Source organism: Lissotriton helveticus, chromosome 10 (genome assembly GCF_964261635.1).
Source record: "Lissotriton helveticus chromosome 10, aLisHel1.1, whole genome shotgun sequence".
NCBI lineage: Eukaryota > Metazoa > Chordata > Amphibia > Caudata > Salamandridae > Lissotriton > Lissotriton helveticus.
This window is the reverse complement of record NC_136071.1, coordinates 1,116,711,713-1,116,726,983: the sequence shown is the minus strand read 5'-3', so window position 1 is coordinate 1,116,726,983 and position 15,271 is coordinate 1,116,711,713. Positions and strand designations below refer to the sequence as shown.

The window sequence follows — 15,271 nt, the reverse complement described above, 5'->3', positions numbered from 1 at the left end:
CAGGTAGGAGACTCCAATCCTGTTCTGTTGTGCCAAGGTCACACTGCAAGTCAGGAGCGGTGATGGAACCCTCTTGCTGTCGCAGTGTTGGAGAACCACATCTCTATGGGCGTTGACCTCTGAACATTGCATGTCACTGTCATAGGTCAAATTGCGCAATGCTGATGAAATAGAACAAGAACTTGATTTAATCCTTGTTTCTTGGTAATTTGATGTCAAGAATAGACCCGAGTTGTTTCCACTATTGGTGTTCTTTTTCCTGCTATAGGTGTTATACTTCCTAAGCAGTGGAGGCAACAATAGTATAATCAAGTATGGACTATAGGTATATATATGAGACATTCCTTTAGGAAAAAACTAATTGGACAGCTTGAGCTGAAATTAGGAAGTGACCCTATAAGTAAAAAGACTAGTATATGAACCAGAGACCAATGTGTAAAGGATTGCCAAGACATTGAACTAATGATACAGAAGCAACTCTCTTTTATTTACAGGTATTGGTATTTTCTAATTATGCCTAGAAGCCTATGACTAATGTATGTTTAGCAGTTAATAGAGTGGTGGGACTCATTGTTCGTTTGATTTAATTACAGATCTCCCTCCCGGCAGTACCCTTTCCTAGTCCCCTTCCCCTCATCTAGCCACTCTGAACCTCTGGTGTATTTAAGCACAGAGTCAGAGCTGCTGGAAGGTGGGCTTCTTGCGGGTACTGCTCCTGAGGAACTGTATTGTGACAGATAGTTAGTTCAGGTAACTATAACTGCTGAATTTCTAAGGCTTTGTAAGAGTGACATCTAAGCCTAACTATAATGTCCTTGTAACCTTTCATTTTATCAGAGAACTTCTAAGGTTTTCTAAATTCTATTTTCTAACTACAATGTCCCTGTAAACTTTGTTATTTTCAGGGAATATCTAAGGTTTTGTAAGGCTATTTCCTAACTTTAACATCACATCAAAAACCAATATGTGCAATCAATCTTTAACTTTTTTAATGTTTTTTTAGTGAATATATATATATATATATTTATAAACCTATATAAACAAAAACATGCATTTCCTATGGTAACTAGGCCTTAACTATAACTATGCAAATATATATATATATATTTATCAGACAGTGGCGGTTGCCACTGTTTAGTTATAGTTGAGGCCTAGTTATCATAGGAAATGCATGTTTTTGTTTTGTAATAAGTTCACAAAACTGTTAAAAAAATAGTTCATCTACCTCAGCTCTTTTCTTGAAAGTTTTGTGCTGATTCATTAAGTGGGAGCTGATAAAAAAGATGGGCTCCAAACCGCAACTTCCTGGTACAATTACCAAAGGGAATTGAAAAAATTACTACTTCCCAAACTTTATACCAAATTTGGCAAAAGATCTTGGCCTTTATTCAGAAAGCATGTTTTTGTGATTAGGTGTAAGTTCATTCAGTATTTTGTCAAAAATTAAGGTTAAAAATTTATTGATTTCGGAATGGTTCAGGTTGGAGGACTCTTGCAGGAGTCCAGCAGGCACCAACTTCAAATAATAGAGTGATCTGATTGGCCAAGGGGACTTTTTTTCCATGTCTGCTTGCTTGATCCCGCAGGAGTTCACAATCTCATTGGTTGGCCGCAATTTGAAGAGACATGTTGTGGCTGTCATTACAGGATAGTAACATACATTACAAGACATTAACATATAGGGAGGTAATGGGGGCTCCCTGAGTCCCTTGACAGTGTGGGAGGGTCCCAGAGGGACACACTAAAAATAAAGTCAGGGCCACACTGTCTCCCGCATGAAGTGGATTATAATTTGGGTGCATGATATCTGTTCCGGTTAGGGGGGGTAGCTGGCCCCCAGGGTGGGAATTCGGGAGACTGCGATGGCCTTGGGTGCAGAGCCTTGCTGCAGACTTGTGAGTGGCAACCTCACACCGCACAGTACTACTCACTTCTATGAGTACGTAACCAACACATTTGAGTATTCAGTACCCCAAATGACCCATGCTGATGGTTGGGACAGGGGCCTTCTGATTTTTAACCTTTTTAAAGGGTGAACATGAAATGCAAATGAAAAACGATACCATGCATGACCTCTTGTAGTTTGTTAGACATTCTATGGAGGAGACCCACCATTGTGTTTTCCAGTTCCAGGCACTGCCACGAGTCATCTCATGCAGCAAAAGAAGAGCAGAGGATACAGATTCATCTGTAAATGAAAGATGCACCTGGAAATGTGCCCATGCACACCCTCCAACCTAATCAAAGTGCAAATTTTCATAGCTGGAAATGAGTGCACCTTCTAATGTAGTGACAGCATATTTCATACATGTGCAATATGAACCTCTTGTGTATTTCTGGAAAATGTTGAGAACTCCACTGTTTGAAACCCTGCCATATGTATGTGATACTTATTGCTGCAGTGCTCAGATGTAGCAAAGTTTGTGGTTGGTGCCACACAGACAACCAAAATATCAAACTAAAATACAAAAATCCTTGAAAGGTTATATTGGGCAGTTAGACAGGTAGAGACACAAAATGTCTCATTAACCAGTGCTTAAACAAGTAGGGGGTATAATCTCTTTATCATCCTTATTTAAACATCTTGAGAGAATCATGTCTCAAGCGATCTGTAAGAGCAATGTTTACCTCAAAGGCCTTAACGACATTGGGCACGTCTGTGAAGGCAATCACCACAGGAATGATTTCCGAAGCACTCATCTCCAGCACGGCTGTGTTGATGGAAGTATCATCTTGGGATGGGCCGTTCGTCAAAAATATGGCCACCTTCCTCATTAGAATTCCCTGGCGAACCCGCTTGAACACATTTCGGGCCACAAACTTCATAGCACCACCAATGTTCCGTACAGCAGAGGATCTCTCTGGCGGTATTCTCCTCACAGCTTCTAAGAGTTGGCTTTTCTTTTTGAAGTCTGAGAATCTAATGAGGTACTTAGTGCCGGCACCATATGACATAACAGACACCCGGGCGCCCGATGGGCAGTTACTTTCACTGATATCCAAGCCTTCCAGGTAGGACAGCACAATGTTCTTCATCCTCTGAAATGCAGATGCTGTGACATCCTGTGAGGTGTCCAGGGCGAACACCACTTCAGTGGGATACACTGGGCATTTAGTTTGACCTGTAAATTAAGAGAACAGAGTTGTGCTAAAAGACACATTGAAAGTGGTTTTAAAAATTTAAAGAGAACACTAAATATGTGAAAGTATTTACCTGAGCAGCAAGCTGTAAAGAAAAACAGTGGAGAAATTGTCATTTTTGTAAGTAACACAGAGCACAACATTCTCATCAATACAACATTAAAGCTGTTTCCATGATCATCTGTGGGCATCATAATATTTTTAACGCTGTGAGATCCATCTAATATTCTTTAAAAAAAAATAAGGAAACAAACTACTCTGTTTCTTGCATGTACTTCCAGATACATTCTTTAATGATTTTGAGAAGTTACATACGTTTGAAGGTGTGGCTACTGCCAACTGCTACGTTCTAAATCTCAGGGCATCTTTCTGCGCCTGTTCATTAACTGGGTAACAGTGATCTCCTTAAACTTGTCTCATGCTATCATAATTGGTCAAGCCTGTCTGAAGGACTGTGCATCCTCAGCAGTGACAGCATTGTGCTGTTACCAGGGAACTGTTTCCATGTGACTGGCCTAGACAAAAGGATGTCCCAAGAAGAAAAACATGTAGGCTGACTGCTATGGTTGCCCAAATACCCAATAGTTAAAAAAAATGTACGTCAGTGAGAAGGAGGAATACTTTCTTTCAGTGGGAATGATATATCTCTCTAAACTGTCACTTACCATTCACAAAAGTGACTACTTAACCCCTACCAGGAACTGCAAAAGTCTCTCTTCACAGAATATTTGACATTATTCAGAACTTTGCAGCTTTTCTTCTTTCTAATGCAGATCACCATTATAAAATCTGCTCTACCCAAATCTCTTAATGTTTACCAGTCAGGAGAAAAATGACAATTCTCATTGTGATTCTTATTCCAATTGCAAATTGAACATAATCTCTCCTTCTTGTGCAACAATAGACATCTATTCTTCTAACACAAACCCGTGAAACCATGAACAACATTAGATCATACTCTACCACTACATCACTCATGAGGAATCTCCAACACCTAGATTAAAAGCGTTCTGGTCACCTACACTTCTAGTTTTCTAATATATATATATACACACATCAAAAAATTGCCCTGAAGAAGGATGCCCTGCGCAGATGAGTGCTTTCGCCAAAGCTTTTATTTTCGAAACCGGCATTTAAACTCCATCAGCAAAATCCCTTGCGCGTTTCAGAGCTCGAAGGCTCCTTCGTCAGAGGGTGGCACTGTGGAAACTGACGAACTTGCTGGGGCGCCATTAACTGCATGCACTTGTATTTCCCTCGTGGGCCTCACAGGTGAGTCATATTTCAGGCATGCTGGAACCCGTAGTTCAATACCTGCAAGAAGTTTTCCCTTGTGGGTTCAGTTACAGTCCAGTGGCATTATTAAAACAAATATGCATGCAGTTAATGGCGCCCCAGCAAGTTGGTCAGTTTCCACAGTGCCACCCTCGGACGAAGGAGCCCTCGAGCTCTGAAACGCGTAAGGGATTTTGCTGATGGAGTTTATATGGCAGTTTTGAAAATAAAAGCTTTGGTGAAAGCACTCATCTGCGCAGGGCATCCTTGCTTCAGGGCAATTTTTTGATTTTCTATATCTATATATCTATATTTATATATATATATATATATATATATATATTTTTATATATATATATATATATATATATATATATATATATTTTCTACAAGTGTATCTCAGGTTTTGAAGCAGCTCTTGGAATGATGACTGCTCTGCTTGTCTAGGGTTTAGAATCAATTACCAAGCCTAAAATGTCAATGGCCATAGTTGGCAGTGAGGTTTTCTTAAAGACTAATTCCTCAAAGTGATGTGTTCTTGGTAGTTAACAACACCTCTTTCTTAATGGAATTAAACTTCAACGTTCACCATCCTACCATACACATGCAAGAACTTAGGACTGAATATGATCTATAATTTGAACTTGTGGTTGTGCCATGCCAAGTATTTTTCTTTTAATGAAAGAGGAAAAGTTTAGGGCTCTTCTAGCCTCCGCTTCCTGTGTTTTTGATATCTGTGCCACTTTGACTGAGATCCATTAATAGTCATCTTATATTCTGTAAACACCTTGCTTTTCCACTTGTAAAGTCCAGTCTCAACCAATTAATTTATACACCTGTGCAAAAACCAGTTTTCCGTGAACGAGCCGCCTAAAACATTCCTGGGTGGTGTGATAACACAACAAGAGGGAGAAGGGGGTGGGCATGATCAAGTATGGCATTTCCATGTGAAAGTGAACATAGATACAGACACCACCACTCTCTCACAACGGCCATTCACTGCTGGTGGACGTAAGGAAGTAACAAAAATAACTCAAAGACTATTAGGACATGACTTTGGCCAAGATATTATTATTGGTTGTCTCGACTTGCACTATCTTCCCTAGTGAAGTAGTTTAAATATGACAGAGAAATTCCAGAATTTAAATCTGCTCAAGAATTTAGGAAACAAGTGTACATCATGTTGCTGAAATATTTTTACAAAAAGACAGGAAACACTTCTTGGCTACTTACGACAATTTACTCGGGTGAAATTTATAAGCTGACAGGGCTGCAAAGGAAACAGGAGAGCGATTCATCAATAGAGCTTGCAACATTCACAGCATGTTTTTAATATGTTATTTATTTCTAACTGTTGTGCAGGCATATTTTGATATTTTTAACGTTCTAAAGGTCTGCATTTTTAACTGTGGTAAAACACATAAAATCTCTACAAATAATTGGCAGCACATAAAGTGTTGATATTCATCGTTTCTAAATGAAGGGGGAACATTTAAAGAGTTATTTCTTACATAACAAGAGGGAAAAAAAAACATATGCAACACAAAAAATTAAAGCAAAACTCATTTTAACTTATTCCTCTCTTCAAGAACTCTTATTTTTCCACTTTCGCCCTACTGTTTTATTTATTTATTGTTTTACTGTATTTAACAGCGTAGCTATGACCAAGAATGCATTGAACACTTCATATTGAAAAACAACAGCTATTAGATTTGTCAAATGAAAAATAATAGAGACATATAACAATTAACAATGTAAACCATTAACAATGCATTCATCTGGAGGGTGGGGTGGGTGATAAAACAGGTATCCCTTAGAGAGAAAGAATCCAAAAGGGAATGTTCTTTGGAATTATGTCATTAGGAGAGATTCTGATATGTTCTGTAACTGTGTTCCAGAGTTTTAGCTTTTTTTTCTTTAGCATTTTTCACTTTAGGTCCCACTAAAGAAAATCTATTTGCTCCCAGAGTTGTGTGAGTCCAATGCTATTTGATAGTTTACGGTAAAGGTATAAAAGGTATAAAAGTTTGCTTTCTGGAGCCAGGAAGTTTTTTTTTTATCAAAGTGGGATAGTAGTAGGGCTTTCACAACTAAATTGAGTTCTCGATTAGGACCACCTGTTTGATCTTTCTTAAAAACTATGTTTGGAAGAAAGACGCATTGGCTACTTTCATGATGCAACACTATTTTAAATCCCTGATGGTGGTCAGACCTTGGGTACCAACAACAGAAATATTTTCATTGGTTACAGTTCAGCAACTACGGCTAAATAGGAGTGGTTGGCTTCCTGTGCATTGTTGATTAGTTTTGTTCAGTTAAGTTACAGCAAAAAGGTGGCCATGCACCTTATCAAAGAATAATTTAAGGTCCTTTAGTACTTTAGAAGTGAAGAGATTCAGACAAAGCTCAGTTTCTTTGTCCTACTGGAGTATGGTTATACCTCATTTTGGTGTTTGTGCTACCAGTGCTTTCCCGTTCATATGAAACACAGTGGTAGATCACAGTTCAGAGCCCTGGGGAACTCTGCTGGAGACAGACGGAGAAGAGAACTTAGTGCTGTTGATTCTTATAAACTGGATTATCTCTAATAAGAATAGTTTCATTTCTGTTGACAGTTCCATATCCTAAATTCAAATATGTTTAGCACTCTTATCAATGGCCTTATGCAAGATTAAAGGTCTAGAGACTAGTCAATATTTTGTAGATCTTCTACATCAAGACTCAATTTTCTCAGAGAGGAAGAGATCTCAGCCATTTTGAGGACTGTGAGGAGGAGTCCTTGGCTTAGAGATGCATGCAACAATCATTGGAATATTTGAGCCAATCCCCATGTTGATGGGATCTGATCATCTACAAAGGAAGAGGAACACACAGATTTCAAGTTGTTGGTTACTGAGAAAACATCAATGCTTTTGATCAACTCCTAGTTGGGTAATGGTCATGGGGAATGGGCAAATATGGAATCACATTTTGAGTAAAGGTTTGTCTGAGATAAATGTAAGCTATTTCTTGTATTTTGTGAGCAGAGTGAGCCTTTTTTCTTTAAGAAACTTCTCAAGCTATGCAATATTAGACAGGTGCTAGTAAATGTAATTTGCACTAGGCCACATTAGTTTGGGGGCATATCCCACAACAATTCTTAATCAGTTCAAAGAAACAGATGAGCAAAAGGGCTTGAAATTTACACCAGGGTAAGTTGCATACTAAAACGAAAATTCACACAACATATTTGCATAATTTCTGACTTATTGATTTGCTCTAAAAAGCTAGCTTTTTCAACAGATTGTTGCAATGCCAGTTCCACATCCACCACTTATGACATTGATTGGCCTCAAATAAAAATCTGCATACAAAAAATAAATACACTTTTCTCTTAACATATCTGCAAATTTACTCTCAGTCACTGATATCATACATGTAAACACCAAGCAAAAAACATTAAACTATAACTCAAATTACTGAATTCCTCATGGAAAAATGATACGTCAAGAACCCACCTTCACTAGCAAGTTGAACAAATCTCATGAATTGATGGAAAAAGTTACCAAGCAAGCATATTTACCATTTCTAACTACTCCTAACAAAGAATTTAGTTAGTGTTGATGTAAAACAAACTAATACAAAGGTTACATACAGTCATGGCCGCAGTCCCATGTGTTCCTTGGGCACCCTAAAATGAAAGAGAGAAAGTATCATGTTAAACTTATCTTCCTGTTTACAAATATAGAATAAGATTTTAACCAGTGGAAGTACTGCAAACCAGTGTTTTTAAAGATCATCAGGGTTGGCTAAATGTAGGTACATATATTGTAACTGACTTCAGCAGTTACATTACATGTATGCTTCTGTGCCAGCTTCATTTGCTTTTAACAAAAACAAGGATTCTCACTGGAATAAAACTGGCACCTAAAATTTGGGTGCACAACATTACCACTTTATACGTCTTCCTCATCATAGTCCTTACTTCAGGAGAATAAATCCTGAATTTCGGGAAGCAAGACTATGCCAAAAAAGACCTGGGTCCATACATATGAAGCCAATTTGCGAACGCAAACACTGAAATTCGCTGAATTAGCAGTGTGCAATGTAGCACACAACCCCCCTTGCAAAATAGGCAATCACAAATTTTGCGATTCCCTATTTTGCGATTGCATTTAAGGAATCGCAAATTGCGATTCTTTAAATGCAATGTAAGAAGCACATGAGAAAGTGCGATTTGGCCTTAAGGAATCGCAAATTACCACCAACTTCGGGCATGTATGTGTGCCACATGTGCACACATGCACATTTCAGGGGTGCAACAGGGTGTCCTTTTGACACCCTGGCACCCTTGAAATTGCATTCTCAATTTGCGATTCTCTATTTGCTATTCTCAAATTGAGAATGCCTTCCCACTCATTCCTATGGGCCTCTTAGCCCATAGCAATTAATGGGAAGGTATTCCTTATTTGCGAATCTCAATTTGCGATTTGCAAATAAGGAATATGTGGGATTTACAAAATTATTAGCAAATCCCACATACAGTGCATTTTGCGATTCTCAAATTGCGATTCGCTGAGAATCGCAATTTGAGAATCGCAAAACTCTATTTTCATACATATGGCCCATGGAATAAAAAATGTAAAGTAACTGGGCCAACAACCTGACAATTACCTTAACTACCTATCACTTTGAGCCTGCTGTTTTTACTATCATCTGTATCAAATTCCATCGTACACAATGAGGTAGGGTTGCAATTTGTAGGGGATACCTTGATGGCAGGGCCACTGTTATTATGGGCATCAATCTGGAGAAGAGGTAGCTTTTACTAGGTCAATTATTTTAGACTGTTTAAATTTGGATGTTGCTCTGAAAATTCCCTGGTTGTTTTATATCAATGCCACATTGGGGAACTTGTTCAATATATCTGTATGGTCGGACCCTGAAAAAATATTGACCATTAGAAAGAAAGAGATCAAAGATTCCTTTTTGCTGCAAAGACAGAATCTCAGAGCAAAATCGTATTCAAATAAACCGACTGTGGTCTTATATAAATCTTTCATGTCAGAAGAGGGAGTAAACAGCTATTAGCCACACGTGACTTATGCACAGGATTGTTTCATTTTACTGAGATTGAGATGTGGTGTTGCACACTATTCTGTCGCATTCCCTAAAATGAAATCACATCCCCCAGATTCGAAACCATGTCCATATGACAATAAGAGTAAACAAAGCATGCTGCACTTTCTATTATTTTGTAAATGTTACTGTACTTTTAGATGTTGTTATCTTAAGCCTCTGTTTGTTGCCCATAATATTATAATATTAGGTCCCACAAAATTGCAGTGAAATATCTTGTTACTCTAGAAGATCCACTAACATGCTATAATGTTGCTCTGTTCATTCTGAAATCGATTAATGCAAGGAAAAGCATTGTGCTATAAACTAGAATTGAATTGTTTTAAATAATTGGTATTTTATTGTGTGTACTTTTAGGGCTGTTTTATTTTTAATAGCAGAATAAAGATTTGAATTGAATTGAATTGAGCTGACTATTATTTGGACATGACCATTCATTTGACTGGGTAATCATAGTCACATAAGTAAATGGTTGGGGAAAGTAATTGTAATCAATATTATGATGATAAGTCAGAAAGGGTACACATATTTATGCTTCCAATATGTATTCAAGATTTTGTGTTCAAGTATATGATCGGATTGTCTGGTTCAAAATTAGGTAGATGTTTAGTTAATTTGGTGATTTCCAGTGCATACCTTGTACTTGTTATACAGGCAGTTAAAACGTGCTACTACTGTGCATGAAAAAGTTATAAATATTACAATGATGTATTAAAAATTTGCAACAAGTGTTAATGTAACAAGTATTTATTTAAGGATGTGGGTATTGTAAATATTTATATTAAGCATGCTATTTTATTAGCCTAAAAAAGCCTAATTCTTCTAAAAGTTTTCAAAAATAATTTTAATTAAAATGGATTACTAATCAAAAATTTGAAAAAATTAAATGTTAATTGAAACAAAATCTGAATAAGTTTGGTATAAAAAAAGTGTCAAAATATATTGGGTTAAAACTACAAGCAGAATACATTTTTAATATAATACAATTGTAAAGATTAATAACCTATAGAAATTCATTGTGCTTATAAAAAATTAAAAGAGTCTGTATGATATGAAAAAAGGTGCTTCAAGCTATGTAGGTCAGAATGGAAATAGGGAAGAATTTAGGGCCTGATTACGATGTCAGACAGACTGTTGCAGACAGGTCATAGGTGGCGGTCCGCCCGACAGCCAGGGTTGCGGTTCGACTGCCGGATTATAATGCCGGCGGTCGGAGTGCTGTGGTTGGGAGGAAAGACCACTGCCTCCGACAGGATCGTAGATCCCGCCAGGTCGGAGGTCAGACTAGTAGTTTCTGAATGGCGGTGGTGCCTGCAGAGGCACTGCTGTCGCTATTACAATGCCATGAAAAGCCAAACAGGAAGGGACTTTAGGGGCCCCAAACAGGGCCTCCTTCCCCCGTGGGTCTCTGCTATGGGGCCTAGGAGGAACACATGGTGCTCCCTAAAGACCCATGCACCATGTGCCAGGCATGCAGGCCTTTTATCATTGGAAAGTTCAAAGGATTTGGCGAACCCAATATACCCTTGTAGGTATGGGCAATGAAATTGTTCAAATAGAAAGGGCATCTACAAGGGATTTCACTTAATTCACACAGTGGTTATAATTTAGACATTATTTGTAAGTCAATGCAATATAGTCAGACTACACAGTGTCCAACAGAACAACCAGACAAAGTTGATGTGATTATTTTCAAAACACAAAAGGGAGTAAAAAGCACAAAACACACGGGAAGTCCTAGTCAGGAAAAGAATTTTAAAAGGGTACACATCAATACAGTAAATGTAGGCAAATGAGTTATGAAAAAAGATGTACAAATAAATTTGAACACACAGTTCATAACATGACAATGTGTAGTCTTACAACGATGGCGGTCGGACGCTTGTTTGACGCCATCGTAATAAGGCCCTTAGGGCCCCATTAGGATGCCGGGCAGACTTTGTCCGCCTGCCATCCCGTTGTGAAAATGGACTGCCCGCCATAAGGGCGGGGGTCCCGTGGGTGCTATTAGGGTGCGCCCGCCACAGTGGCATGCCCATCCTGCATCCCTAACATTGTGGCGGGCGGTGCACTCAGCACCGCCCGCCACAATGTTAGGGAGGCATGTTGTGCACTTCCATGCACAACATGGCAGGCACCGTGCGATGCCTGCCATGTTGTGCATAGAACTGCACTGGGGTACCATAGGTACCCCCCATGTGTACCCCCACCCTCCGGAGTCCTTGGGGGCCCGCAACGGGCCCCCCTAGCAGACTGCGCATGCCTTTCCGTGGCGGCATTGAAAGGCATTCCTTAATGCACATTGTAATATGGCTGGTGGTGTCAAACAGACACCGCCACCATATTGCAGCCTTTTCCGCCCGGTCGCAAGTCGACCGGGATGGAAATGCGGCGGACGGTCTTTCCATCTGCCGCGGACCCCCCAGCCATAATAATATGGCGGGGGTCTTTTCTACTGGGATGGCGGGCAGATTGCCCCCGCCGGGCAGGCGGTGACCACCGCTGGCCCGGCGGGGGCAATCCTCCGGCCATCCTAATGGGGCCCTTAGTCTCTTTCTTCTTACAATAACTTGGCAAATGTAAAAAGACAGGTTACAATGGTAATTCCTACAGAAAAGAAATTAACTTTCTGGTGACCTGAAATGTAATACTAACAGGCTTTGTACGTAAATACAACAGGAAATTGAACCATAAGGTTGCTTTGAACTTCAAAGTAAGGTTCTCCAAATTAGGTATTACTTTTACTTATGTACATCCGAATATTAGTGTAGGGGCGTTTTCAGACTACATATCCTTCTAATGTAATTAACAATTGGATTTATTTACATAAAATGTTCTGTTCTTTATGCAATTAATGCCTAAGGGCTCAGACTTCTTTTGTAATTTCCAAAATATGAGGGCTGATTTCAACAAGGGAATAATTATTGATAGATAAAAACACATTATGATAATTTTGTTGAGTAAAAATGCTGTGAAAGAGCCAGATTGTTACAGGCATGGCTGTTATTTGCTAATCGAAAAGAAAGTTAAAATACTATTACCCTTCTTCCAGGTGGTCCTTTCGCTCCAGGATCTCCAGCTGAGCCATTAAAGCCGGTGTTACCCTAAATATAAATTCAATAATGTCAAGAGTTTTTAAGTTTTATTTGTCCTACTACGAGCTCATTGTCATAATTATGCACAAAGCTCATTACAAAAAGACTGATTTGACATGTGAATTATAGCATTTTTAAAAGTGAAATAATGAAGTAATAATGGAAGTAATAAAAACAAATATGGGAAAATGGACAATTAAGTACCCACATATAATGCCACATTGCCCTGAAGTTATATATTTAGAACATTAGCGCCCTATTTCTAACATACTATCTTAGCATAACTACCACTTAACATATCAACACATTGTTATCAAGGCCCTAGTGTGCTTTTTATCAGAGACAAACTTTAGCACTATACATTTGCTTCCTACTCCTAGACACAAATATCCAAGGAGTTTAAAATACTCCTTCATTTGTTTTTGCCCTACGTATTTTCATGCACTAGATATTTTCTTCCTCCGCCTAGACACAAATCTCCAAGGAGTTTAAGATACTGCTTTTTTTGCCCTACATATTTTCATGAAGATTGATCACGTGCTTGGAGTTTTGCATGCACTTCCATTTCAGGTAGTGTAACAGTGCATTTATGTTAATTGTCATAAGCCAACATTAGTAAGATTTATTTATTTATTTATTTATTTATTTGATTTATATAGCGCACTATAACCCAGGGGTCTCTAAGCGCTTTGACAGGGTCCACAGGCAACTCAAGGGCTACAACAGATTTAATCATTTAGGGACCACCCCATGCTTGCTGAAACAGCAATGTTTTTAATTTCTTTCTGAAAGACATTAACTTAGTGTCCTTTCGCAGATCTAGAGGTAGTTTATTCCATAGCGCTGGTAGGGTGTGTGAGAATGCACGACCTCCCACCGTAGCCAACCTACAACGCGGCTGGACAAGGAGAGCTGCTTCAGCCGATCTAAGCTCCCTAGCTGGTCTGTAGGAAGACAAACGTGCCTTCACGTAATTGGGTGCCCTTCCATACAGAGCCTTATGAACGATGCAAAGCCCCTTGAACGTTAGCCTCTGCTTGACCGGTAGCCAATGCAAATCGCGTAAAAGGGGAGAGGCGTGTGTATGCCTTGGTTTCTTAAATATGAGTCTTGCAGCGTCGTTCATAACAATCTGCATTCTTTTTAATAGCTTTTGTGGTAGTCCTATATACAGCGAGTTGCCATAGTCCAGCCTGGCTAAAATCATAGCGGAGACCGCACTCCTCAGAGAAGAGAAGGACAGCACAGATGAAACCTTCCTCAGTTGTCGGAGGAGGCCGACGCAAGTGCCGATCACGGCTGTGACCTGTTTTTTCATGGACAGTTTGTCGTCCACCCGGATCCCCAGGCTTTTGACAACTGTCGCCGGTTCAGGGGGGGTACCCAGCTCCTTGGGCCAGAATTGATCACTCCATGGGTTGCCAACTAAAGTCATTGGCAACACCTCGGTTTTGTCCGGGTTGACTTTCAAGGAGTTCTCGGACATCCAATTGGCCGTGCTTCTCAAGATGTTACGTAGTCTTGCAACGGCATCCTGGCTATCATCCAATTGGATGATGAGTTGGGTGTCATCGGCGTAGTTATACACCTGGCAGTCCAATTGGTTGAGCATCCGAATGAGGGGCTGTAGATATATATTGAACATGAGTGGTGACAGAGCAGACCCTTGCGGTACTCCGCAGGTGATCGATGTTGCGGTGGAAAGTAGGTCACCTAATTGCACTCTCTGCTTCCTCCCTTCAAGAAAGGATGCGAACCAGGCAAGTGCTGTGCCCTGAAGGCCGGACTCTCCCATCCGCGACAATAGTTGTTTGTGACAGACAGTATCAAATGCCGCGGAGAGGTCCAACAGCACCAGTGTTAGAACTTTTTAGAGTTTGGGGGAAAGAGAGCTACACCAAAAAGTGAGCCTATTCTGTTCCTCATATTTAGAATGCAACTGGCATCAATGCACTCTTAATTGAGCCAGGGGTACATGTATTTTTTAGTGTCTGTCCCAGTTAGACCCAGCTATATTAAATTCCATAATCTTGTATGAGAAAAACACAAAATCCCAGGAGCTACACTTGAAAAAGTACATATTTCACAGATTCTTAGATCTACACCCACTACATCCAACCCCTGCTAATACTAATGCTGCTATCTTTTTTCACTACAAGTAACCCCCAATTGATTCCCATATCATTGATAAACACAGGTACTTCTTAATTTTGCAGGAGTTGTCAATGTGCTTCCAGAGTGGAAATCACAATGGAAAATCTTTGTGAACAGCCTCAAAGTTATGACTTTTGTGAGTTCAGTGGAGCTTGCGTGTCAGAAATCTCTTCCCTGAGCACTCCTATTTTTGCCTGCTTTAATTCTGGCTTACTAATGCACAAAAGTCTACTAAGTATGTAAAGTTTTCTGTACAAAAAATGAACACTTTCAGAGAAATCCACATATCTTTAAATCAGTAAATTCACTCCAGTTGGATTACCTCTATGTATGAATACATTTTTGTCTCGTGGGGATCCATAAATAATCTTTGTAGTACTTCTGAAGAACTGCAGAAGCTGTAATCTTCAAGGAGTACTCACATGCGTAAATTTCATGCATGCAGCATTTAGAGCAGGTTGAAAATTCTCTATAAAGAAATCTAATGA

At 39.4% G+C, this 15,271-nt stretch overlaps 1 protein-coding gene across 1 annotated transcript in view; it reads right to left on the bottom strand.

Moving 5' to 3' along the window:
• The window catches only part of LOC144784828 (collagen alpha-4(VI) chain-like), a 509,156-nt gene that overhangs the window by 113,747 nt on the left and 380,138 nt on the right, over positions 1-15,271 (bottom strand). Inside the window, exons 32-36 of the mRNA XM_078663887.1 lie at positions 12,576-12,638; positions 8,051-8,086; positions 5,650-5,686; positions 3,215-3,226; positions 2,629-3,122 (exon numbers count right to left, since the gene is read on the bottom strand). Coding sequence (XP_078520013.1) covers positions 2,629-3,122; positions 3,215-3,226; positions 5,650-5,686; positions 8,051-8,086; positions 12,576-12,638 — 642 coding nt within the window. The remainder of the gene's footprint in view (positions 1-2,628; positions 3,123-3,214; positions 3,227-5,649; positions 5,687-8,050; positions 8,087-12,575; positions 12,639-15,271) is intronic.